Here is a 27264-nt window from a genome sequence, read left to right as displayed (position 1 = left end):
TCCATGGGGTCAGATAAAGCATCCACTCACGTTCCTACCATTAACAGTGTAAGAATTGTTTCCTCACCCTAAAATCCCACATGCTTTGCCTATGCTTACCTTCTTGGCCTTGAACCCCTGTCAAACACTGATCTTCTTACTACTGTCTCTGAGAACTTTATTGAAGTAGAATTTGCATAGAATAAACTATTTCCATATAGGCTGCACAATTCAATACATTTCAATGCGTTGTGAATAATTTCTCCTACTCCTCTTTTTTTTTAAACCAGTATCTTTCAAAAAGTTCTACATTTTAAAATAATTATTTAAGGTTTCATGCTTTTGGGGGTCCTCTCTGAAAAATCTCTCACTACTGAAAGGACTTTTCCTCTGGAAGTCCTACCATTTTAATCTTTTATTATGTTTAGGTCTATGATCAATTTCAAGATAATTTTTGAGTATGATGTAAGGTAAAGATAAAAGTTTTTTTTTTTTTATTGGTATCCATTTGCTCCAACACCATTTGTTGAAAATCTTTTTCTTCCCTCATTGAATGCCTCTAGCCAGAAACATACTGGAAGGTTTTGTATAAATCTAGTTTTAACCAACCAGTATTGCCTTGACTGAGATTGCCTTCAGAGACAAAACATCACAGTCACCTCTTCCTATAAGAGTCTCCAAATTTTAACACATCTTCAAAATTTGTCCAATTCTGTTTACTCTCTAGAGCCCTCAAGTCATTGGAGGTTGTGTTTGTGTCTGTATTTTGTTCATAGTTATTGATGTTCAATCACTAAGTTGTGGCCAACTCTTTCTGATCCCATGTATTGTAGCATGCCAGGCTCCCCTGTTCTTCACTATCTTACAGTTTCCTTAGATTCACGCCGATTGAATCAGTGATGCTATCTAACCATCTCATCCTCCGACATCCCCTTCTTCTTTTGCCTTCAGTCTTTCTCAGCATCAGGGTCTTTTCCTATGAGTTGGCTCTTCCATCAGGTAGCCAAAATATTGAAGCTTCAGCATCAGTCCTTCCAATGAATATTCAGGGTTGATTACTTTTAGGATTGACTGATCTGATCTCCTCGCTGTACAAGGGACCCTCAAGAGTCTTCTCCAGCACCACAATTCAAAATCATCACTTCTTCTGCACTCAGCTTTCTTTATGGTCCAACTTTCACATCTGTTTATGACTATTGGGAAGACCATAGCTTTGACTATACAGACCTTTATCGGCAAAGTGATTTCTCTACTTTTTAATACGCTCTCTAGGTTTGTCACAGCTTTCCTTCCAAGAAGCAAGCACCTTTTAATTTCATGGCTACAGTCACCATCTGCAGTGATTTTGGAGCCCAAGAAAATAAAATCTGTCATTGCTTACACTTTTTCCCCTTCTATTTGCAATGATGTGATAGGCCCAGATGCCATGAACTTTATTTTATGGATGCTGAGTTTTAAGCCAGCTTTTTCAGTCTCCTCTTTTACCTTCATCAAGAGTTTCTTTATTTTCTCTTTCCTTTCTACCATTAGAGTGGCATCATTTGCATATTTGAAGCTGTTGATAGTAATCTTGATTCCAGCTTGTGATTCATCCATCCCAGCATTTCACATGAGGTACTCTCTGCATATAAATTAAATAAGAAGGGTGACAATATACAGCCTTGTCATACTCCTTTTCCAACTTGGAACCAGTCAGTTGTTCCATGTCCAGTTTTAACTTGCTTTTTGATCCACATACAGGTTTATCAGGAGACAGGTAAGGTGATCTGGCATTACCATCTCTTGAAGAATTTTCCACAGTTTGCTGTGATCCAGACAGTCAAAGGCTTTAGCATAGTCAATGAAACAGAAGTAGATGTTTTTCTGTAATTCCCTTGTTTACACTATGCTTCAACAAAGTTGGCAATTTGATCTTATTTCTGTCTATAATTAAGAGCTGTTATTTGAAGAATTGCTTTATGAGCAGCTGAATTGGCATTCCCAGTGTGGGATTTCATGTTTTTCCACTTTGAAATGCAGTAAATACATGGTAATATATTCACTTATAAAGTCCTTAAAAAGTCCACTGCACTTTTGTATCCAAATAGAATCCACCAGATATTAAGTTGCTTTCCTAGAAAGATGTAAAATACTAAACATATGTCATCTTTGGGTTAATGGGCTTTACTGAGAACCCTAAAAAAAGAAGTTAATATTTTATTTATTGGATAATACCATTGTCTTGAAGAAATCTATCTCAATATTAATAAAACATGATAAAATAATATTTTCAAACATGTCCTTAAATGAACACTAAGTCTATGTAACTTAAGAAGTTAGCAACTACAATCTTTTCTTAACTTACAGAATCCCCAAAAACAGGAGTAGCAAAAAAGTATAGCACTATGGGTTATAATTATAAAGACATTTCCACTGAACTAGAAATTCCTATATCTGAGGTGCTCCATGACCTAATTCAACTATATTTCACTCTTTTTGAGATAATAAAGATTGTGCTGACTTTAAAAAGAACAAAAATATATAAGGCTAGCACATAAACAGATTTCATTAAACTATATTTTTCAAGTGACTACTTTAACTTTTTATATACTAAATTTACTTATATCTTGCCACACCATTCAATTTTATAACTTATTTTGACAAGAGGTAGGATTCAAAGTAACCTCAACTAGTACTTCACAAATACCAACCAATAAGAATGCAGTTCAGTTCAGTTCAGTTGCTCAGTCGTGTACAACTCTTTGCAACCCCATAGACTGCAGCATACCAGGCCTGTCTGTCCATCACCAACTCCCAGAGTTTACTCAAATTTATCTCCATTGAGTCGGTGATGCCATCCAGCCATCTCATCCTCTGTCGTCCCCTTCTGCTCCTGCCCCCAATCCTTCCCAGCATCAGGGTCTTTTCCAGTGAGTCAACTCTTCATATGAGGTGGGCAAAGTATTGGAGTTTCAGCTTCAACATCAGTCCTTCCAATGAACATCCAGAACTGATCTCCTTTAGGGTGGACTGGTTGGATCTCCTTGCAGTCCAAGGGACTCTTAAGAATCTTCTTCTACACCACAGTTCAAAAGCATCAATTCTTCAGCGCTCAGCTTTCTTTCACAGTCAAACTCTCACATCCATACATGACCACTGGAAAAAGCATAGCCTTGACTAGACGGACCTTGGTTGGCAAAGTAATGTCTCTGCTTTTTAATATGCTGTCTAGGTTGGTTACAACTTTTCTTCCGAGGAGCAAGCGTCTTTTAATTTCATGGCTGCAGTCACCATCTGCAGTGATTTTGGAGCCCCCAAAAAATAAAGTCAGCCACTGTTGCCACTGTTTCTCCATCTATTTCCCATGAAGTGATGGGACCAGATGCCATGATCTTACTTTTCTGAATGTTGAGCTTTAAGCCAACTTTTTCACTCTCCTCTTTCACTTTCATCAAGAGGCTCTTTAGTTCTTCTTCGCTTTCTGCCGTAAGAGTGGTGTCATCTGCATATCTGAGGTTATTGACATTTCTCCCGGCAATCTTGATTCCAGCTTATTCTTCATCCAGCCCAGCGTTCCTCATGATGTACTCTGCATATAAGTTAAATAAGCAGGGTGACAATATACAGCCTTGACATACTCCTTTTCCTATTTGGAACCAGCCTGTTGTTCCATGTCCAGTTCTAACTTTTGCCTCCTGACCTACATACAGATTTCTCAAGAGGCAGGTCAGGCGGTCTGGTATTCCTATCTCTTTAAGAATTTTCCACAGTTTGTTTTGATCCACACAGTCAAAGGTTTTGACATAGTCAATAAAGCAGAAGTAGATGTTTTTCTGGAACTCTCTTGCTTTTTTGATGATCCAGCGGATGTTGGCAATTTGATCTCTGGTTCCTCTGCCTTTTCTAAAACAACCTTGAACATCTGGAAGTTCATGGTTCACGTATTGTTGAAGCCTGGCTTGGAGAATTTTGAGTATTACTTTACAGAGCTAATGATAAATAATTAGGATGTTTTCACTGGAGGATATGAGTGTATTCCAGTGTGAACTGATATGTTCCGGCATGTTGCAATGATTCTGGGTTTAGACTGCCAAAACCAGCCTCCGTAACATAGCAGTACACTGAACAATGAATGAGGCTCATGATCATAGCAAAGTGGAAGCACAAATAACATAACTAAATTCTGACAAACATATAGTTAAGTAGAAATAGAAAATCCTTAACAAAACTATAGACAATAGAAGTGGCATATCTGTACTTTGAAAATAGGTTAAGAGGCAATTAATGCCCATCCAGCCATAACTCCCATATGCCCACAAATCCCACAGGCCAGCAGTATCAGTACATTACCTGAAAGCAATCTGAAAAAGTTCAACAAGAACCTTAAAACATCAAACATTCTGTGATCCATTAATTCTACATATAAATAAACACTAAAGAGATATTCATCGTAGGAATCTTCATAATAACCCAAACACACAAATGCACCCATATTCACACATTCAAAACTAATTATGGCACTCCCACAGATGGAATATTATGCAGCCATTTAGTATAATAGTTTAATCTCCATGGGATAGTGGCCATGAGAATATACCACACAGACTTCCAACTACAGGCCATGGCCATGGGCCTCAGCTACTACATTCTGAAAACTATTGCCATTTTTGCCCAAGGTCATGTTTCCCTGGGCTGCATCAGGTGACTGAGGGTCTCTCTTCCTGGGAGACATGGAACTCCTCTGATGGCTGACTGTAGCTTAAGAACTTCCTAACAGCCTTGCTGAACATTCTTTAGGATTCATGGAATTCTAGAATGTACCTATCCGACTTTGCCTCCCTGTTTCCCTCCCTTGGGATAATAAAACTAAGGAAGAAAGGAAGGGAGGGTGGGAAGAAAGAACGAAAGAAAAAAAAAAGAGCTAATCATGTAAGCTCTGGAGCGCTTCATTAGACTGTCCTGAGACCAGGAACACAGACTATCCAAACAAGTATGAATCCTTCAAAACCAGGACACATCTAAATACGTGTAAAGCTGTTCTCTGCCATATTCAAATCTTTCGTTATACTTTTACAAACATTTAAATCGGATAGAGGGCTCCTTTTTCTGAAAGATTTGCATTGATTCACTGAAATGCTCTGCATTTTTAGATGCTTCTTAAATCTACCATTTTCCAATAAAATCCAAGACAAATACTCCTTTAGGTTTTAATGAACTAGAGCTGCATGGAAACTAATAGCCAACTCTTCCTGAAAATCAGTTTCCGACTTGTTCTTCAGAATGGCTTATTTCTGACTCCTTGTATAACGGCACAGAGATATTCAATAAACAACAAATCATTTAATTAAAATACAAGTATTATTTGTACCACAGTAGATTCAGAAGTTTTTAAGCATTTAAATGAAGTATTATTTGTACCACAGTAGATTCAGAAGTTTTTAAGCATTTAAATGACTTTTCCTAAAAGTTTTTAAACATCTTGACCCTACATTAACAGCTACAATGATCCACAGGCTTGCTATATGTATCATAAAGTGAATTAAGCATTTTAGATGGATTTTGGCATTTATTATTCCCTAGCAAAATTATAAGGTAAATGTTATTATAAATTTTCTAGAAATTAAATTTTTAAAAGGTGTACTGGGGTTGAGTAGCTACGTAAATGACATACAGCTAATAAATGATTGTGTTCACATTCAAACTACCCAAACTACTCAGGTCTACCCAAGTTCAAAGACACACACAGTGCCATTTAGGTGAAAGAATTAAGTATCCATGATTATTTCAAAGTGTCAATTTCCTCAGCAAATTTTGAAAGATTTTTTAAAGAAGTCTAATCAAAAATAAAATGACAAAAATAAGTTAAATGATAAAATTCATTTAAGATCAAAACTAGTTTCCTAAGGAGATCAATCCTGGGTGTTCACTGGAAGGACTGATGCTAAAGCTGAAACTCCAATACTTTGGCCATATCATGTGACAAGTTGACTCACTGGAAAAGACTCTGATGCTGGGAGGGACTGGGGATGGGAGGAGACGGGGATGACAGAGAATGAGATGGCTGGATGGCATCACCGACTCGATGGACATGAGTTTGGGTAAACTCCGGGAGTTGGTGATGGACAGGGAGGCCTGGCGTGCTGTGATTCATGGGGTTGCAAAGAGTCGGACACGACTGAGCGACTGAACTGAACTGAACTGAAGGTAAGCAATAGCAAATATATCCAAAGTGCCTACAATATATTTGAATATTTGTGTCAAGAAAAAAAAAAAACAGAAATAAACAGCAAGAAAAACTTCAGAGTATCATTTGCTTCAAAACAAGCACACTTCATCTCTCCTCACCATTCCTTACCTGGCTTCCAAAACTCTCCTGTGGCTCATTCTTACCTCCAGTCATCCTTTGAAAGGTTGATCAAAATATTCATTTCATCATCCTCCTGAAGAAGGCGATAGGCTGCACTTAAATGGTGATTTTCTAAAACAGACCTATCATTGTACAGAATCGCTGGGTCAGACCTGAACAGAAAGCCAAGAAAAATAATTTAGGATGCTGAACAGCTGAGATTTTTCAGCTAACTCTCCTAAAGGTAGAAATACACCATCTCTTTATCCTGTTTTAGCAATTAACTTTGCCCCCATGTCATTTATATCAATCAAAAAGCTAACACTAACACTACAAATTATCAATTGATGTTTGTAGGGTATTGAAATGTCAATATACAGTTAGTATTTCACATGTGATATCCAACTTAAGAACTCTCTAAAAATTATCCTATAACAAGATCTCAATTGCCTGTAGTGGTGGCAAAGGTGTTTCGTTTTTAATTAATGCAGGTCATGTCAAACTTCCTTACATTTTCTGAAATGATTATTTTTATTTTATTCAACGAGAGAATGTGTTTGTTTGTTTTAGTTGTAATTCGCTGAACACATACCACCTGGCAAGTATAGTTTGCAAGTTCTTTTGTTAGTAGCTTGATCTTAAAATTTTGCCATGTGAAAGTCATACATGGGAAGTTGAGAATAAAAAATATAAGGGTTATATGACAACTGTTAGTCACTTCCTCAAACAGCTGAATGACAGCAACATAAGGAGGTATATTATTTTAATACATTTAATTTAATGAAACTTTAGATTATTAGAGCTTGTTCATTTCTCATGAAGGAAGCTGAGCCTCAGATATATAAACTAAGATTTTGCATAGCTCCACAGTGGCTTTCAGGGTTTGAATAAAGGCAATATATTCTGACAGTTCAGCCATTTCCCCTCAAGATAACTTCCAACTATCATCTGCATTCTAAACTTTGAAATGTATGTAGAATACCTTGAAAGTGTCAGGCTCAACAGTCTGCCCACAAAGAGCAAAGAACCTGGTCACATATTTAGTTTCCTAAACAAGGATCACAGAGGCAGAGATGCTATGGATAAAATTCAGTTAAAGAAGATGAAAGTTTAAATTTCATTTCAAATCAAGCTCAACTGAGCCCTCTGGAATTTTCCCACTCCAGTGGAGATAACACAAAACAAGCAAATCCCGAGGAGGTGGAAGATCTAATCTTACATCCACTGAGTAAGTAAGGCACCAATTGACGTTATTTTGAGACATTAAGCTATTTTCTAACTGCAATTAAGCCATTTTCCTCTGAGTTGTGACTAGTTTTGACATTGGTCTCCAGCCAAGATCCAGGTACAAATGTTCCACCCACCTCTCTTCCTTCAGCAGGTGCTATTCACCGCCATCTCTGTCAAGGCTCCACTGGCAGATACCTATTAAACAGAGATGCTCTGTGGAATCTCTGTATTCAAAGATCTTGTAACAAAGCTACAGAAAGCTGCTCCACAGCAGCCGAGACACTCTATGAGGAGGCAGAAAGCAGAAAATGAAGCATGTGGCTGAAGACCTTTTGTCTGCTTCCATTCTATTGAAATGCCCTTCAGAACAGAGATCAGATGATATTGCTTCTTTTGTGTACCCCATAATTAAGTGCTGGCTTCATTAAACACATGTAGAATGACTTAACAAACACACATATATCTAGAGTGCACACCTGCCTTTTTCAAGTGAAAGCAGCAAGTATTTTAGTCTTAAACTCAAGCCTCTCCACAATATTCTTTCTCTGTGTCTCACCGCCTATTTTCCAGTTCTACTTTCTTTTGATTTCTTTGTCAAGATCCAATTAATCCTACTGTCAAGAGTCTCTCCAGTTCTACATCATTGTCTTAAGAGATGTTAAGTTCTTAGATCAGGAGAAGGCAGATAAGGTTTTACCCTAAATGGAAATGACAATTGACTGTACTGCTCGCCTGGAATTCTGTGCTGAGAGGAATACTAAGGACAAATCTGCAGTTTGGTAAGAAAAAAATTACCAAAATCGATCTGTGATGTCTGTTACAGTGAAGAGGTTCTGAGAGAGGTGTACCTGGACCTATATTTAATATGCCCCACAGAGGTTTGTGTCTACTTGTGAAGCTCCTTACAGAGGGTGCAAAGTGGCCTACATGAGACCACCTAGCTCCCAAAGCCTTGTGTCGGGAAGTGACATACCCACTGAACAGGGCAGAGATGAAATCAGGGAGGATGAGAAAAGCATCAGCAGAATCCCTGAGGACAGAAGGTAAGATGGCTCTGCTATTGCTAATGTCAAGAGAATTACTTCAATCCTTGCCTGTCTTCCCTGATTTAGCCTACATGGTATCTGTACCTTTATGTAAACTGTTTCACCTCCTATTAGAAATGGGTACAGTATGCATGGTTAGATGGCATCACCAACTCAATGAACTTGAGCAAACTCTGGGAGATGGTGGAGGACAGGGAAGCCTGATGTGCTGCAGTTCATGGGGGTCACAAAGAGTTAGAAATTACTTAGGGACTGAACAACAGCAAATAATATGCATAGCCCATACAAACAAAAATAGCTAGCATTAGACTAGAGAACAGATCTTCCCTGGTGGCTCAGGAGGTAAAGAATCTGCTTGCAATGCAGGAGATGCAAGAGACGTGGGTTCGATCCCTGGGTTGGGAAGATCCCCTGAAGAAGGGAATGGCAACCCACTCCAGTATTCTTGCCTGGAGAATTCCATGGACAGAGGAGCCTGGTGAACTACAGTTCACGGGGTCACAAAGATTTGGACATGATTGAAGTGACTAAGAGAAGTATATCCATATTTAATGTGAATAACATAGGAGAATCAGGAGCAAATGGTTTCTTTAATTCTTAGGTTTTGATTGAAGCTGACCCAGCTGATCTCTTGTTATATAAGCTCTTTTTTTTTTTTTCTTCAGAAACTCAAAATAGAGCCACCATGCAAAAGAAAGGTGGCTGCCCCTCTCTGACTTCCACACTCTATCCCTGACCCCTCCTGCTTCTTTTCCAAACATTTCAACATCCTCACCGGGTCTGAATGTGGAAATTGTTGGTGGTTCCGGTGTGCTCGTAGTCATGGATGGCAGCTGAGAAGATGATAGCAAAGATCTCCAGCTCCGTCAGCCAGTTCTGAAAAGGAGATTACAGAGCAATCACATAATCTGCCTGCTTCTCAGACAAAGTCTTCAGCTTGCTGACAACACACCCACATTGCTGCCTATCCACCCTGCAGCTGGCAAGCTATTGCCAAACACACATTCCTGACAGAGAGAAATGTTTTTTTTTTGTTCTTTAAGGAGACTGGGGAATGTGTGATTTGAAAACAGCATGCCTAGCATGGTTGAGAGAGCTAACTAGTAGGTTTTTTTCTTCAAAGAAGCAAAAAATCATGAATGTGAGACTTTAACAGTTCTCATTCCATCCTTTACCAAATTTCAAATAAAGTTCCTGAGTAGACACAGAAAAAAAATTTTAAGTTTCAACACAATACCAAAGCTAAGAGTAACAGATAACCTAGTGCTTATCCACTAAAAGATGGATAGTAGATACAGTGGAAAGACAACATTGGGTCTCCTGCCAAATAACATTTGGTCTTTGGGTTGCGGTCCACCGATCGATGTTTGAAGAAACCTGTCCCCATCCATGTTACCAAAATTGGCTGTAGTTCAGTGGTCTTCAAAGTGTGTTCCCTGTAACAGTAGAGTTAGCATCACCTGGAAGGTTGTTAGAAATGCAAACCCTTACCCCAGTCCCACTGGGATCAGAAACTCTGGGTTGCAGCCCACCGATCTGTGCTATACTAAGCCATACAGATAATTATGATGATGCATGTTGAAGTTTGAGGACCTCTGCTCTGTTTGAAGCTCCCTCAACTGACTTCTATTTCAGAGACTCTGGATTCATTGATGCCTCCCCTCCCTTCTGTAAACCACACTGCCTGATACCCGTAGGATGGACCATTTGTACTGTCAGCTCAACCTTTGGTATCGCTGCTTACTTTTGTACTTTTGAGTTAATGATTACAAGCTTCAGTGTGATTTATTTCAAATGCAATTTTGACAAATTGTACTTATTATTACAATTACATAATAAAGTATGACCTAAACCAATAAAATATGAACACAAAAGGTTATTCATAGAAGTTCAATGCTTTGCACAGTCACTAAAAGAACTGGTGTCTTAATAGGAGTGATTACTGAGAAACAGTAGAAAAAAATTATAAAAATTTAGGGAGATTCTGCACTCAGTTTTCTTCATGAAATCTTTAAGTTCCCATGCTTTTGAAGAAATAAAACTAGAAGTCTTAGACAGAAGCAGGGTTAAGGTAATGCAAATATGAGTACCTAAATTGGAAGAAATCAGAAAGCAGCCGGGGACTTCCCTGGTGGTCCAGTGATTAAGACTCCACACTTCCATTGCAGGGGGCATGTGTTTGATCCCTGGTTGGGGAACTAGGACCCCTATGCCCCACAGTGAGGTCAAAATTTTTTTAAATAAATAAATAATGTAAATGAAATTTAGTGGAAAAAAGAAGGCAGCCTGGGTTCTCTATTAGAGATCAGTGAATAAAACATATTTATTTGATTTGTTAACAAAAATGATTTAAAAGCAAACAGGTTAATTTCTAATAATTCTCACTCTCTTTTTTTCAATTAATTACTAATTTTGGTCTTCACCTAACTACTGAAATCATTGCCTTCTTTGAAGATAATAACTACACTGAACTACAGCCAATTTTGGTGATGTAGATAGGGACAGGTTTCTTCAAACATCAGCATGAACAAGGGAAAAATAAACAAACTACATATAACCTATGAAGAAAAGACTTCATAGTTAGGGAAAGAATGAGCACAGAAAAAACTCAGGAAAAAACTATATTTTAAAAAAACTTGTAGCAGAATCCAGCATGAAATGTCAGGAAACATTTTGGCATTCTTGATAATACATCTCAAAAAACCAAACTAACATACCATGAACAAAAAGATGCAAGGAGAAAAGAGAATAAGATGAAAAATCAACAAAATTAAATGAAAATAAGATTGGCAAATAAAATCTTGACAATTGCAAGAAGACAGTAAAACTATCCTGAAAGCAGCAAAGGACATCCTCCTCAGGGTTAACACTTACGGGAGTTTCCCTTTGTGTTTGCCTGTTTACAAAGAGAAACTCATTTTATACACACAACTCCATATAGTTATGTACTCTTTTCATCCCCACTTCATAGATGAGAAAACTGAGGCTAGGAGACGTTCAGTAACTTACCCAAGGTCCCAGGGCTAACCCTGAGACAAGCCACACATTCCAGAGTTCTTACTTTATAATCTTTAAGTCACTATTCCTTTGGGTCACTGTTTATATGTTTACTCAGTTTTTCATAAAATTGCATAGTTATGATTTTATATTACAAATATTCTTGATATTTTTCATTCACATATATTTTTCTTATTTTGGCAATGTCTTTCTTTTCTTCCCTAACACCCTGTCCCCACTCATTTATCCCAATTTCCTCTACCTATTTCCTCCCCACCAACATATCTCTTTCTCCAAGCTCATGTCAAGTTAATAATTTAACATTTTAAGATAAGATTATGAATGGGAGACAGTGTACCATCTAAACAATCTGAATCACAGAGTCTCAGTTCAACCAGCAGAAGGTGTCTAAATAACTACACAATCACAGTTCTCACAAACACAGTTCTCTCCCCTCCTTATCCAAATATACTGACAAAATTATATCTTAAGTATAACTTACTTCTCAGAAATCAAAACCAATGAACTATTAAATACAACAAACAATAAAAAACATAATGAAGCCTGGACTGAGCAAGGATGGAATCAGGGATTTTCAGAATGAACAACGGAGTAAGTACCAGTGGCAAAAGCTGATCATTGTAAGTAAGGAAATGATTCCCTTTAGTGCAGCAGGGAAGTGAATGTGAAGGTCGCTCAGTCATGTCTGACCCCATGGAATTCTCCAGGCCAGAATACTGGAATGGATAACCTTTCCATTTTCCAGGAGATCTTCCTGATCCAGGGATCGAACCAGGGTCTCCTGCATTGCAGGCGGATTCTTTACCAGCTGAGTCACAAGGGAAGACTAAGGATACTGGAGTGGGTAGCCCATCCCTTCTCCAGCAGATCTTTCTGACCTAGGAATCGAACCGGGGTCTCCTGCATTGCAGGCAGCTTCTTTACCAACTGGGCTATGAGGGAAGCCCAGTGGAGCAGGAGTGAGGGTTGATTAGGGCCCTGTGATGACAGGCATTAAAAGCCAGGATGAAGCTTTATTAGGCAGTGAAGTTTACATGCAAAAGATAATATGTTCAGCATGCTATTGAGAGAGAGATAGAAAAGCAGAGAGCACAAAGGAAAGAAATAAGACCTTTACTTTTGGACTGAAAAGTTCTTATAGGATGAATAGATGGTATGGAACTAGAATCATTACAGCTAATCAGCTCACTGAATGCAGGCAGCCACGAAGAGGTTGCAGCCCAAAGGAGATTGCATTAAAGATGATCCTAGAGGGACAGGGTTGGGAAGGAAGGGGGAGGGAGTTTCAGGATGGAGGGGACACATGTATACCTATGCAAATTCATATTGATGTATGGCAAAAACCATTACAATATTGCGAAGCAATTATTTGCCAATTAAAATAAATACATATATTTAAATTTAAAAAAAGATCCTGCCATTTCTAGCCTGAGTGGTTAAAAGAATGGTGGGTGGCATTAGAGGGCAGCATTATTAGAAACAGAGAGTGGAAAAAGCTATTTTGTGGGAAATATTCATATTTCAATATAGCTCAGATTTCCTTGCTCCTTCCAAATTCAATACTGTCAATCCCAAAGGTTTATGACAAACCATAAGAAGTCAGAAATTTAATTCCCACGAGAATTTTATTCCAGATTTATCAAACTGTGACAAGGTATGAGTAATAGACCTTTCCAGAATTTCCCTGTCTACAAAATATGAGTATCCCAACTAATTCAATGACAGGAATGCCTTGCCAACTGGTAAAGGTGGACTTTGAATTATGCTGTGTATGACTCAGGAGAGCAAGCCATGCTTGTATGTGGGCTGGGAGTGGGGAACAAGTAGCGGGCAATGAAAACCTGAAGGAAAAGACATGGATAATTTGCCATTGCCAGAGGAGATATTATTAGCAAGTTGTAACTTCAACAGATAAACGACAGAGTTTCTTTAGTAGTCTGTTTCCATCTCCTATTGGTTTTCTATTGTTCCCTTAACTGATTACCACCCATGTAAGGCACACACTCCTACAGGTTCTGTAGGTCAGACGCCATCATCGTGCGGCTGGATTTTCTGGTGAAGATCTCACAGGGCTGAAACCAAGGTGTTGGCAGGCTGTGTTCCTTTCTGAAAGCTCTTTGGAAAACACATTTCCAGGTGCCTTCAGGGCATTGGCAGAATTCATTTCCTTTCCATGCTTTCCACTTGGCACCTCCATCTTCAAGTCAGCAACAGCTGATGGAGTCCTGCTCACCTTCCTTCTGCCACATTTCTTTTTTTAAAGATTTTTTTTTGTTGATGTGGACTATTTTTAAAGTCTTTATTGAATTTGCTACAATACTGTTTCTGTTTCCTTTCATTTTTTTTTCAGTCATGAGGCATCTGAAACCTTAGGTCCATGACCAGGGATCAAATCCACACTCCCTGAACTGGAAAGGGAAGTCTCAACCAATGGTCCATCAGGGAAGTCCCTGGATTCTTGAGTTTTAAGGACTCATGTGATTACACTGGACCCACCTGGAGAATCCAGGATCAATTCCCTATTTTAAGGTCCTCTGATTAGCACCCTTCTGTATCTGCAGAACCCCTTTAGCCATTTAATATAATGTATTAAAAAATGTGACATCAGAGGGCAGAGGTCATGGGGCCCAAAATTATACCAACCATAAACCCTAATAAAATTACTTAGCACTCTTTAACCAGGATGCTGTTTACATGTCCTTAGTGTGCCCCTTATAAATATGGTAATGTCATTTATAATCAAAAGAACAAGATACACATTTCTCTTTTCTTAAAAAAAGAAAGCAAAAGAAAAATTAATGGCACCTTGCCTAATAAAAGCAATGAATAGGACAAAGGATAGGCTTGGAGTTTGAAATCTTGCGATCTAACTCAAAAGCAGACTGGATCTCGGAGTCTGATTCATATCTATTCAATCAACAACTCTTCAGTCTAATTCTGTTCAAAGATTTTCTCTTAGATGTGAGCAAAATCATGATGAAAAGATTCAAGCCTCACTAGGCATCTAGGCTAAGCAATAATGAGTAATATAAACAGATTACAATGAGTAACACGGTGGATGCTGAAGCCCAGACGTCACTTTATCAATGGGATATTTTCATTCCCTATGTGTCTTGCAGTTTATAAAACTGAAATGATTTCAAGCATTTTCTCCCACTTGGTTTGTAATAAAAGGTTAGAGTCACAATATGCTCTCCATTCATCAGAATGCTTCCTACTGTTTTTGTAAGCTTGCAATGAAAGAAGTTTGTTTTGAGCTGCGTTTCTAAGAGAGAGTGGGAGGAAGTAATTTCTATATTTAAGAATTATTCTGAATATGGCTTGAATTGATAATGAAAATGCAATGGCAAATGAGCTCATTCAAGAATAGTATGCAGGACGTCATGATCATTGGCTGCTGTGAAATAACATCTATGTTAATGTATGTTAATGAGAACTTACATTAGCATAAGTGCTTGGGAGTTTTTCCAGATGGCTAAAAAGACCGCCTATGATTCACCTTTATGTCTCCATAGTACACTGAATGCAGTAGGTGCTAACTACGTATATGTCAAACAGATGATTTCAAAGTATATTTTCATATCCATTTTAATCCTCACCGCATGAGCATACTGAGGTATAAGAATGTCAGGGCTCTTTTTCGCCACCAGCATTGCAGAAGCATGGCTAAATATTAACATTTAAATACATGAAGTATTTAAATGTTAGAAGTCAGGCTGAGACCAAATCCTGGCTCTGCCACTGTATTAGTTTGCTACAGCTGTTATATAAAAGCGTCACCAACTAGGCAGTTTAAATAACAGAAATTTATTTTCTCAGAATTACGGAGGATGAAGGTTTTAGGAGGGCTGGTTTGCGGTGACAGCTCTTTTGCACCTTGCAGAGGGCCCCCTTCCCCATGTCCTCACATTCTCTTTCCTCAGGGCATCTGCATGTCTGTGTCTTAATCTTTTCTTATAAGGACATCAGTCACACTGGTTTAGAGCCAACCCATATGCCCTTCATCTACCTAAATTACCTCTTTAAGTGCCTTATCTCCAAACAGAGTCACATTCCGAGGCACTGGAGATTAGGGAAAGGGGACAAAATTCAGCTCATGACAGACCCTTGGCGATAGGACAATATTAACTCAGTCAGTGTGTTTCCTCCTATTTGCCCATGGGATTTATACCACTTTCTTGTTGATTTATATAATCTGGATCTTAATCCTTGATCTCTACATATTTTCCTCAAGTACTGACTTAATTACGATGATTTTTTTTTATCCTACAGAAGGTTTCATTTTCATGTACTCTAATCAATATTTTGTTATATAATTCATGTTTTGAGGCTTATTTAAGAAAGGGTTTCCTTTTTCAAGGCTATAAACATAACTTCATATTTTCTTCTAATATAATCAAAATTTTATGCTCACATCTTTAATTCATTTGTCTGATATTTGGTGAATGACTTCAAGTAGGACAAAAACTATTGTTTTTTTTTCCCAAATGAACTGTCCCCCAAACATTTTCGGAACCAAGTAATTTTCCCTCTACTAGTGTTTTCTATAGATGTGTCCTGACTTTCTCACCTGCAGGTCTGTCCTTGTCATACGTCAGTCCATGTTCCATCCCCAGCAAACCACGGGGACTGATCATGACAAGGACACCAATGACTCCCAATGTTGCTAAAAGCAGTGGTCACTTCTCTGTCCCCATCCCACTCAACCTTTCGGCATGTGGCACACAAGTCACCGCTCTCCTTTGGAGATCTTTCTTACCTTGGCTTCCATAACCTCACGCTGTCTTGGGTTTTGTCCTAATGATACTGGCTACCCTTTTTCAGTTACTATTGTTGGCTCTAATTCTTTGTCCTCATTTTATTGTTTTTCCACACATCATTTTTGAAATATATATTATAGTTGTAAATGATCTGGAGGAACAAGGGCCGTCTAAAATCTCCAAGGCTGAGTTTCTCAAAAAAATCTCAAGCTACTTTGAATGTAAATTGAGTGGTTAATCAAATGATATCCTATAAAGGAAACTATCCAAACTAAAATGGTGAAGTAATGAGCTCCATTTTAAACTTTATACTGCTCCGGGACTCACTTCACAGTGCCTCTGTTTCTCTAGACACACCCTTTCTTCAGACCATGTCATCTGGTTTCATGTCCTTAAATAATATTGATATGCTCCTGAGAGCCTAACCTCCTCGTCCATCCCTGGCTCCTCCCCAGAACTCTAGACCCCTTTGGTTTTCTTCCTGCTTAACATCTCCACAATGATATCTCATAAAGATCTTAAAGTCAACATGTCTGAATCAAAACTCTTGACTCCCCTTCCCTGAAAGCGTCTCTCATCAACCTTGCTTATCCAACCAAAAATCTAATCTGTTCTCTTGATTCCCTTCCTTAGTGTCTGAAATCCTATTATACCATCCAATTCTTTCAAGTCTACCTCAGCAACAGGACATTTGTTGTCCTGTTGGACAACAGTAGGACATTCTCTATACCCCAGGAGGATCCTTCCTAGTCCAAACTACCATCATCTCTCCAGAAGACTTCTGCACTACTCTTCCAACAGGATGCCTCAAGACCCATTCTTCACAGTGATCCTTGTCTAGCCTTTACCAGATCATCACACTCCCACGGCAAAATGCTTTAGCTGGCTCACACTGCACTTTGAATAACACTGAGACCCATTAGCCAAGCTTACAAAGCCAACTTAGTCTGTACTTTACATTCTCATGATTTTTTATTTTATAACTGGAAGTGTGTACAATTCACTCCCTCCAGTCATGAGGAAGTTGACTAATTCTGCACTAATGCCACTGGCATACCTTCCTTCAGCTCTTAGCATGACTCAAACCTAAAATCACAACGGTCTCAGATTAAATATTACTTCTAGAAAGATGCCTTTCCTATCTAATAAAACTTAATTTACCCTGTGTAGGTCCCCTGTTCTAATCCTCTGCAGAATACTAGCGATATTTTCTTGTTTGCTTTTTCATTGGTCTTTTATCTGCAACTTCTTACTAGAATGCAAGTTCTCTAAGAGTTACAATGCACCCTCATCCTTTTATAAAGTACATGGCACATAATAAGTGCTCAATCAATATTTGGGTTCAGTTTTTAAAACTTCAGTCAATTCCATGGATATATTTGTCTACTTTTGCACATTGTATACATTGCTTTACTATAGCTTTAGTAGATATTTTAACATCTAGTAGAGTAAGAACTACCCCATCATACACACTGTCTTTTTCAAAACTGTTTTTCCTATGATTCTTAAATATATATTTTACATAAATTTTAGACTCAGCTTATTATGTTGCATGCTAAATCCTTTTGGAATTTTTACTGGTATTGCTCTGAATTTGTAAAGATGAGTTTGAGAAGAATTAACATCTGTTTCATACTGAAGCTTTCAATTAAAAACATGATATAGTTCTTCACTTATTTAAACATTATTTTCATGCCCTTTAATTTCAGTTTCCTTTTCATTAATTTTGAAGTTCTTCATGGGTAATTTGTAGGTTTTTTAAAAAACTATTGGGAATGTATGTTGGGAAACAGTATATAAGACAGTTACTTTATCCATATCTTACTGAGGTCTTTTATTTGATCTAATAATTTATAGGGTTTTGAGGGGTTTTGTTAGACAGATCATCACATTATTTTCATAGGAAGCTTCTTCAATTTTTGTAGATACCATATTGCACTGATTGAGAATCTCCAGAAAAGTGCTCACTAGCAATATTAATGTTGGATTCCTGTTTTGCTCCATGCTTTCATGGAACCACTATAAACTGATGTCTGCTCTAAATTTTGGGCAGAAACTCTTTATCATATTATACAGGTTCCTATGTAGAGTTTCTAAAATTTAAAAAACACCTTTTTAAATACTGTTTTTAAGAAACTGACTTTATAATAAGGAAAACATGAAGACTACTGAGAGGTTAAGGACAATCTTACAGAGTTTAAATAAGAACAATTCCTAACTGTTGAGCTTTCTTTATGAGGCAGAGAGAGCATTCATACTTTTGATACTTTATTCCTAACTGTCACAGTACTTCCACAAGACAGAAGATTTTTCACAATTTTAGAAATGAGGAAATCTTGACTCAAGAGATTCAAGCAATTTATCATAGGTCACAAATCTAATAAGCAATTATGCAAGGATTTATACCCAACTATATCTAGCTCCAGAACCCACACTCCTCCCACTGTATTCCATATTTAATATGAGATATTAGACCAAGTCTCTCAACATGCCCTAGCAGAAAAGATAACAAATGTGTACTGGGTTTATGGGTTAATTAATAACCACACCCCCTAAATGTCTATCTCAATGTCAATTGTGAAGAAGATTTCAAAGTAAAAAGTCATAAAGATTTACTACAGAGACCTAACTGTCACTAACAGCAGTACCTTTAAAATGAATAGTTTATATCAAGGCAAAGAGGGCAAGAAGTACATGACCAAATTGAGTAGGTTTGTTAAAACAATGAGTTATAGATCAGAGATTCAAAAGTATCTAAAGAGCTAAAATGTTGGATCAAAGCAAGAAATTTCCAAATGGTTAGAGGTGAAGTTTGACCTTTAGGTTCAAAAAAATCAAATGTACATAATAAACAAGATGAGAATAACCACAGCCCGTGTGAAAAAGATCTATTGGTTTAAACCAAAAGCAAATTGTGTACAATATTATTCCCAAGTATACTCAATTCAATTTCAATATGCATGGATATCAATGTGATTGAACACAGCAAGAGATTAATAGTACCACTCTCTATATCTGGAAATGCATATTTAGTTATAGAAATATATTTAATTTGGCCACAGCCTAGTAGGGATACAAGTGTTACCAGATTTTTTTTCATCAAGTCCAGGATGAAGAAAAAGTCACAGGCAATAAGGAATTCCAACACTCTCCATGATTGGGTTAGATAATTATTGGGGAATAGGAAGTCCGTAAAACAATACATTTCTTGTGGGTTCAACCTCATCAGAATAGAAACAGCCTCCAATTTAAAAAAAAAATCACCATCACATCTTTGTGTAATCTGAGTTCCTATCTGTACTTACTGCTACTCCTGTCTTATAGAGAAGGTAATGCACAGTCTGTGTGACATCAGCAGCGTGCATCAAATTGTGGTAAGGATTTTTGTGCTTGCTGTATCCCACTTCCAGGGCCTCCACAAATGAGACAAGTGCAGAAATGGGGATCTGAAAGAGAGTGGCAAGGTTAACTGGCTAGTGATTTAGTAGCTTTGAGAGAGCAAAAATGTCAAAGGTATTCTAGCTACCTCTTCCTGAAAGCATTAAGAGAGCACACAAGGACACAAGAACTTTTCAAAGTTAATAAAAATCACTGAACAGAGTATTGGATAATTTGAAAATCTAACAAGAAGTCCCTGGTCTGCCCTGCAAATTGTTTGTTGTTCTCCAGTTCAGAGGCCCAAGGTAATGACAGTATCATCTCAAGGACATTGAGGGCAAAAAAGCAGGTGTTCACTTAAATCTCAGGCAAAGGTTCAAGTCTTTGTTAAGAAATAAATGAACAAATACTATCCAGCATCTCATTTACTTGTGAGAAAACATAAAGTACACAAAGATTTAAATTATAAAATGACTGTAAAACAAACTCAAGCCTTCTGAAAACTGCACCCTTTAGAAGGAATGATGGGTACACTGGACAGCTGAGAAAAAAAAAAACTACAAATGACAGTCTGTTCTATAACAGAAACAAGTTGTGTTCTTGTGTTTATTACTTGACAACTTATTATGCTCAGTCGCTCAGTTGCATCCGACTATTTGCAACGTCATGGACTGTAGTTCATCAAGCTCCTCTTTTCATAGAATTCTCCAAGCAAGAATACTGGAGTGGATTGCCATTTCCTACTCCAGGGGATCTTTCCAACCCAGGGATCGAACCTATGTCTCTAGCATCCCCTGCACTGGCAGGCAGATTCTTTACCAGGGGCGCTACCTGGGAAGCCCAACTTATTGGTGCCTTGCAATCTGGAAAAATATTTACAGTTATCCTAGCTGCTTTCTGTCTCAAGGGTAATATACATACCTTCTTTTTCTATTTGGCAGAAAGTGAACAACTGCAAAATGCCTATACAAAATAAGGGGCCTTGGAAAACATTCAGTGTATTAGTTTTCTAGACCAATTCCTTGGTTTAGGGTAGATTATCAATTATAAGATTGGGGGAAAAGGAGAAAGTATGTGTTCCAGGAGACTAGAAATCACATTCATAAGAAAAAAATAAGTGCTTCATGAGAATCCATACTATGTTCTTCCTTGGGAACACTGCTCCATATTTTCTATCTGTGGATTTAAAAATTTTAAATATAGCCTTTCATATGTGAGAGATTAATTCATTATCATTTTAAAAATGAAGATCCAATGAACTTAGATTCTTTGAGCTGTTCATTGGAGAACTATGAGCCACTGAAACGCTAGATAAAGGTGTGTCCATCATGCGACGAGTTGACTCACTGGAAAAGACTCTGATGCTGGGAAAGGTTGGGGGTGGGAGGAGAAGGGGACGACGGAGAATGAGATGGCTGGATGGCATCACCGACTCTGTGGACATGAGTTTGAGTGTACTCCGGGAGTTGGTGATGGACAGGGAGGCCTGGCGTGCTGTGATTCATGGGGTCGCGGAGAGTCGGACACGACTGAGCGACTGAACTGAACTGAACTGAACTGAACTGATGTGTACTGGAGCTTCTTTTGAGGTCCTGAGCATCCACTGGATCTTTTACCAGTCTTCTTTTGAATTTATTTTAATGAATAACAGAAACAATCAAAATGCCCCAAAACAGATAAAACAAAATTTTTGAAAAATAATATCTTTGTCAAGTCTCCAAGACTCTGAAATTACCATTCTATTTCATTCAGATTTGTTTTTATTCTTTTCTAATCTATAATTTTTTATTTTTAAAAACATAAGCCTTAAAGACCTGCAATTCTGCATCAGTTTGATGATGGGCATATCCAGTGAGACCAGTTCATGGCCCATTCTCCACTGGCTCAGACAGTGAAAGATCTGCCTCTTGAGCATATTAAATAAACCACAGTAATAGATCAAGAGAAATATGACTCTCCCCCAGCATCCTCTTCCTCAAGCTACCTGAATACTTTTTTTTTTTTCATCTTCCAGCATGTATGCCTGAAAAAATAAAACCCAAGACGTTAAGCTGACAGGATGAAAACCTCATTCCAGGACAGGGGCCAATAAAACGGGATTGGTCCTGACTCCTAACCCATCATCACTCTCCTCCTCTTTGATCATGACCAGTAGGTCCTAAACAAGAAGAGAATGAAATGAGTTTCGGGTGGAAAGAGAGGAAACTTGAAAAAGTGGCCATTTACTCTTTCTCCTTAATATAAGGGACTTTAAAAGCAAATCCAGGATTACTGGTGGGCATGAGTGGAGCATGAGCACTCTATACTCTCCTCTAGCAGGTTGTCAACCCAGCCCTTGCCAAGCTGCCTAGCATCCATCTGGAGGTTGTAACATGGTCAGTCCTCCTGCTCACCACCTCTGCTGGTGCCCTAGAATTCTTCTGAAATCCTGAAACCTGTCCATGATGTAACTAAGTCTTGCTTCAAAATGTTCCTTACACAGAGGTAAGTGTGAATGATGCCAGTTCTTGGGAACTGGAGTTAGCTGGGGACCATATAACTTTGGGTAGACCCGATGTTTGACCAGGTATTTTGTAATACACCACTGGAAATTTAGTTGTAAGAAAGCATAAGATTCATAGTTATTGCTCTTATTGAAATCATTGGACTGGCATTGGGAGTTCTATCCCTTCTAGGAAAGCAGTGTCTTTTCCCAGATGGGATCATCACAGAAAGATAAAGGTCATTACTCAAGGTCACATAGCTACTGGGTCAGAACTGACATCAGGATCCAGGTGATCTCCTGAATCTCATTCTAGTGTCTGTTCTACCAGACACGGTATTAGCCTTTGAGTGTCAAACAGGCTTCTGATGCAAAAGAAATTAAAGACCATTGTCATAAAGTGCTTATGACTATGTAAGAAATACACTCCCAAATGTGCAGTCCTTAGGAAAGTGATAAAGAATCATGCTGCCCAGACAAATTGATACTTTATACAGAAAAAGACCTGCATTTTCCAGAGACGCATTCATTGATGAGAGAAATGTGAGGGGCATGATATGGCAGATGCCAGCAGATAAAGCTCAGGTTCCCTAGAGAATAGGACCCCACCTCTAGAGTCTGTGGAATTAGAAGGCTGAGGAGGTGGAACACTGGAATTGGCTCATGCTCTTAAAGTTGAAAATTAATTTAAAACATAAATGGCTGGGAAATATCAATGATCTATCATAGATGATAAGTGAGAGTATTTGTGTGAATTTGAGCCAAGCAGCCGAAAGAGAAGTTCATGGAGACAATAAACGCACACTGTCTCTCCACTCCTGTCTCCTTGCTGGCAGTGGTCATTAGTACACAGAGTCTGGCTGAAAGGAGAACTGTAGGCAGAGCAGGCAGGTAGGTCTGGTTCAGGCTTCCAGCTGTACTTCTAGGAAGACTGGGATCTAAATAGGTGGCTCCAGTCTCTCCCTTGTTGATGAGCTCACCAGGCAAGGGAGTAATGAAAGTTCCCCTCAGTGTGGAGTTTGTGGCAGTGGCTTTCTGGACAAGTCACCCCAGAGCGGCTTTCAGTCTCCATTAGAAGGAGTCTCTTGGTCTTAGCCCCAAAGTCCTGCAAGGCTGGACAAATATGTGCAGTTGTTTTAATTAGACACTGACCTTGAAACGGCTGATCAGATCATAGCGAGTGAGTAACTCATAGAAAATGAATTTCAGTGCATGGTCCCCACTGGCTTCATTGAGGGAAAAGACATCAAAGGACCACTTGTCCACATCCTACAGGTCAGGGCAGAAAGAAAGAATTCATTAGTTGGCAGCCACGTACATTTATCTCCCTACTTTGGGGTTAGCCTGTAGCCCTAACTAGGTAATTCACAGTCTAAGAGTCTAAGACTCTAATACTGTTTCCCCTCTCAAACTTTTTCTAATATGGCAATCCTACATAGCATTTGCCGATAAAATATGAAATAGCCTTATTAGTAATAACAAGAGATATAATTTACTGGGTACCTACCTAGGCATTATGATAAATGATAAATATATAACTCATCCTGAAGACAAGTCTAGTGGTAGGTATTATCAGTCATATCTCAAAAATGAGAAAACTGAGAAGTTAGCTAATTTCCTTAAGATTCATAGAAGGTAAGTGTTAGGAATACATGTGGGGCAAAAACACAAACACACGTTCAACTGAAGTTTAAACTCAGGCTCTTTCCATTAACCTTCCACTGCTGCTGCTGCTGCTGCTGCTGCTGCTAAGTCGCTTCAGTCGTGTCCAACTCTGTGCAACCCCATAGACGGCAGCCCACCAGGCTCTGATGTCCCTGGGATTCTCCAGGCAAGAACACTGGAGTGGGTTGCCATTGCCTTCTCCAAACCTTCCACTACTTCTGCTGAATTCCAAAATTGTAACTGACTTCACAATAACCTAGGGTGTTTCCTACCCCTGACCAGCCCTGTGATACCATCTACTGACTTCCTCTTAGTCCATTGTGGAGAATGTTAACCCACTTAAAAGTGCTCAGAAACATGCATGATACAGAACACAAAACAATGTGTCACCCTCAAGAATCTAATCTGCTAAGCTGAAACCAAGGAGGAAGACTTCATTTCACGGGATGGAAAAATGTTATCACTTCTGAAGTCACTGATCTGAGGACCGAGTCCTCAAATCTGTAAGTCACTTTACTGGAAACTATAAAACTAAGAGCTAAGCTGAACACACTCCTCACACACTACTCTTAAAGTTCAGAGCTTTATTTGTCCATAAAATAGTGACTTCAAAATATATGTAAACACTGTCAAATACGTCTTTGACTTATAAATAGCTACTTGTGGGTGTTATAAACAAAGGCGTGTTTAAGAAATAATTAAAGCAATAGTCATTTGGTTTCTCAGCAAATCAAGAGTTTCATTTCAGTGGTTAAGGAAAGTGTACTGCCATAAGCATGACAATAAGGATGCATGTGAGATTACACTGAATCTAAGCTAGGTGTCAGATGGTCTCCTGGAAGAGATCTTGGCTTTCAGGAACTGCTGGACCCAGTGACTCCCACATTAGCCTTCACTGCATTCCAACATCATCTGTCCATCCCTATCCTCTTCCTCTCCAAAGATCCCAATCATGAAGATCACCTTGAGATCATGAAGGGTCTCTCTCATGGACACCAGGGCACAGGGAAAACAAACTGTATACAGGAAAAACCAAACATTTCCAGAAAGGTTTCAAATAGATTGCTTCAATTCACATTTATTAGTAAACCTCACCTTAGCCTTCAATAATTTTTTCTCCATTATAATAAGGAAAGAAATAGCCACAAGTGCTAAACATTTTCTGTGCCAGGCACAGTAGGAACTGTTGATACACATTCGCAAACCCTTATAACCCTAAAAATGGGTATCACTGTCTCCAGTTTCACAGATGGCCACCCCAGAGAGATGAAATGAAGTATCTAATGCCAATACCAGGCAATAACTCCACTGATGCCCCAGTGATAGCATTACTGACAGATGACATTGTAAACTCAATGAATATGTGCTGTGACCCAAGCCTTAGGCCCTAAATATCCCAAGAGCGCCTAGGCCACAGACAGTGGAGCCACTTAAGATTAATCCAAGACCCAAGGTTCACCTTGAAAGTGAAAGTCACTCAGTTGTGTCCGACTCTTTGTGACGCCATGGACTATACAGTCCATGGACTTTTCCAGGCCAGAATACTGGAGTAGGTAGCCTTTCCCTTCTCCAGGAGATCTTCCCATCCAGGGATCAAACCCAGGTCTCCTGCAATGCAGGCGGATTCTTTACCAGTTGAGCCACAAGGGAAGCCCAAGAATACTGGAGTGGGTAGCCTATTTCTTCTCCAGCAAATCTTCACAACCTAGCAATCAAACTGGGGTCTCCTGCATTGCAGGCAGATTCTTTGCCAACTGAACTATCAAGGAAGCCCTAAGGTTCACCTTGGCTACCAAAATTGGCACTGTCATGACAGCCATTGTCTAGCTATTAGTCCTAAAGAAAAGTCCAATGATAACTCAGTAGATAGGAAAACATTTGGTCACATCTGACAACTTTTAATCCTCTTCACTTAAATGAATAAAAGAAGAAAAAAGCTATCACTGGAAATGAAGAGATAATCATAGTAAAAAGTCAAGATTTATTCTGAATATCAGGTCTTAAAGAAACAGAAGGATATGTAAATACAGAGCGTGAGATGGATAGTCTCTCTAGCCGCTCATTTTTGGGATACTTTAGCTGCGATTCTCACCATTTCAGTGTTCTTTAGAACCACCTGGGGTGCTCAGAAAAAAATGTCGATTCTTTGGTGGAGGATTCTGAAGAATCCCGGCTTGTGGCCTGGAATCTGCATTTTAACAAGCACCTAATTTAACTGCCTTAAAACAATCTTCTCTTCTTAGCAAATTTGGCCCAAACACCAGTCCCGTGAATTTCCTATTAGTCTAACGTGAAGGAAGCCTGAACCTCTTCATTTCCTCCCACTTTAAACCTGGAGTCTGTCCAGTCATTTCCAGTGACTCTTCCTGAGTCACACAGCATATGCCCTTCTAAGGAACAGCACAATTCTCCATTTCTGATAACCCCACCTTAGAAGATTAGAGATAAAACCACTCAAATTAGAAGCTAGTATTCACTGCATGGAAACAAATAAAAAGAATAAAAGTGCAACATATTTCAAATTTAGAGATTGGTGATGGTTAATTATTCTCTTCCTTAAATGTTATTTTATGCTATGTTCTTACATTAATCACAAAGGTTAACATGATAGTAGCAGGATGATTATTTTATTAATTGTATTCTCTCAGGCTTTGGGGAAATTTTCTGTAACAGAAGAAAACAATAGTGATTCTATATAAATTGCTGGCAGTGGAGCGAAAATAACCTTTTTCTAATAAGCACTATGTAAAAAAAGAATCTATGTCATCTCTTCAGTTCAACTCCAATCCACTGAAAATAAAACCGGAGTCCAGGGACACAGAAAAATATTACATTATAAAAAGGTCTTGAACTTCCACAGTAAACAGAGCATACAACCAAGAGAAACAACAGCTTTAGCCTTCTGCACATATTAGCAATGGTGTAGAGAAGGGCAGCAATTCAGAGTTAGTATTTATTCTGAATCATCAAGGTAACTTTCCCCTCTGAAAGACAACATGTGTGCTTCTGAGAATTACTTTTCCCTAAGTATAAAATAACAATTCACGCACATCACAGTTTGTTCCACATTTCTTCAGTCATTCTGTATAGAAAAGAAACTCCGATTTGTAAGAAATATTTTCATAAATTTCTTAGTACCGGTATAACCACCTGTATTTATTTTCACAATAAAGGAAGAAATTAAGGATAAAAGATGTTTTTAACATTCCTAAGACTTTCACTGAAGGTTTCAGATTCAATTATGAAAATCAATACAACTTCACAGTGGGTGTTATGAAACATCAGATCTTATAAAGTGGTTTCACAGATTAAATAAGAAATGTTGCTGTGAATTACACAATGATTTATTGAGCATTAGAGTTAGGGTTGTAGAGGAGGGAG

At 38.5% G+C, this 27264-nt stretch overlaps 1 protein-coding gene across 6 annotated transcripts in view; it reads right to left on the bottom strand.

Annotated features, from left to right (window-relative positions):
- Positions 1 to 27264, bottom strand: part of PDE1C (phosphodiesterase 1C) — a 525292-nt gene that overhangs the window by 96659 nt on the left and 401369 nt on the right. For all 6 annotated transcript variants that reach the window (XM_088834595.1, XM_088834591.1, XM_088834592.1 and 3 more), the window contains 4 exons: positions 23371 to 23487; positions 19664 to 19804; positions 9356 to 9456; positions 6349 to 6477 (listed from right to left, as the gene is read on the bottom strand). In XM_088834595.1, the coding sequence (XP_088690721.1) occupies positions 6349 to 6477; positions 9356 to 9456; positions 19664 to 19804; positions 23371 to 23487 (488 nt within the window). The remainder of the gene's footprint in view (positions 1 to 6348; positions 6478 to 9355; positions 9457 to 19663; positions 19805 to 23370; positions 23488 to 27264) is intronic.

This window comes from Moschus berezovskii, chromosome 3, assembly GCF_049115385.1.
Source record: "Moschus berezovskii isolate FMDL1 chromosome 3, NW_MosBer_1.0, whole genome shotgun sequence".
Taxonomy (NCBI): Eukaryota; Metazoa; Chordata; class Mammalia; order Artiodactyla; family Moschidae; genus Moschus; species Moschus berezovskii.
Note: the sequence above shows the minus strand (reverse complement) of the source record. Positions and strands in the feature narration are given on the sequence as shown.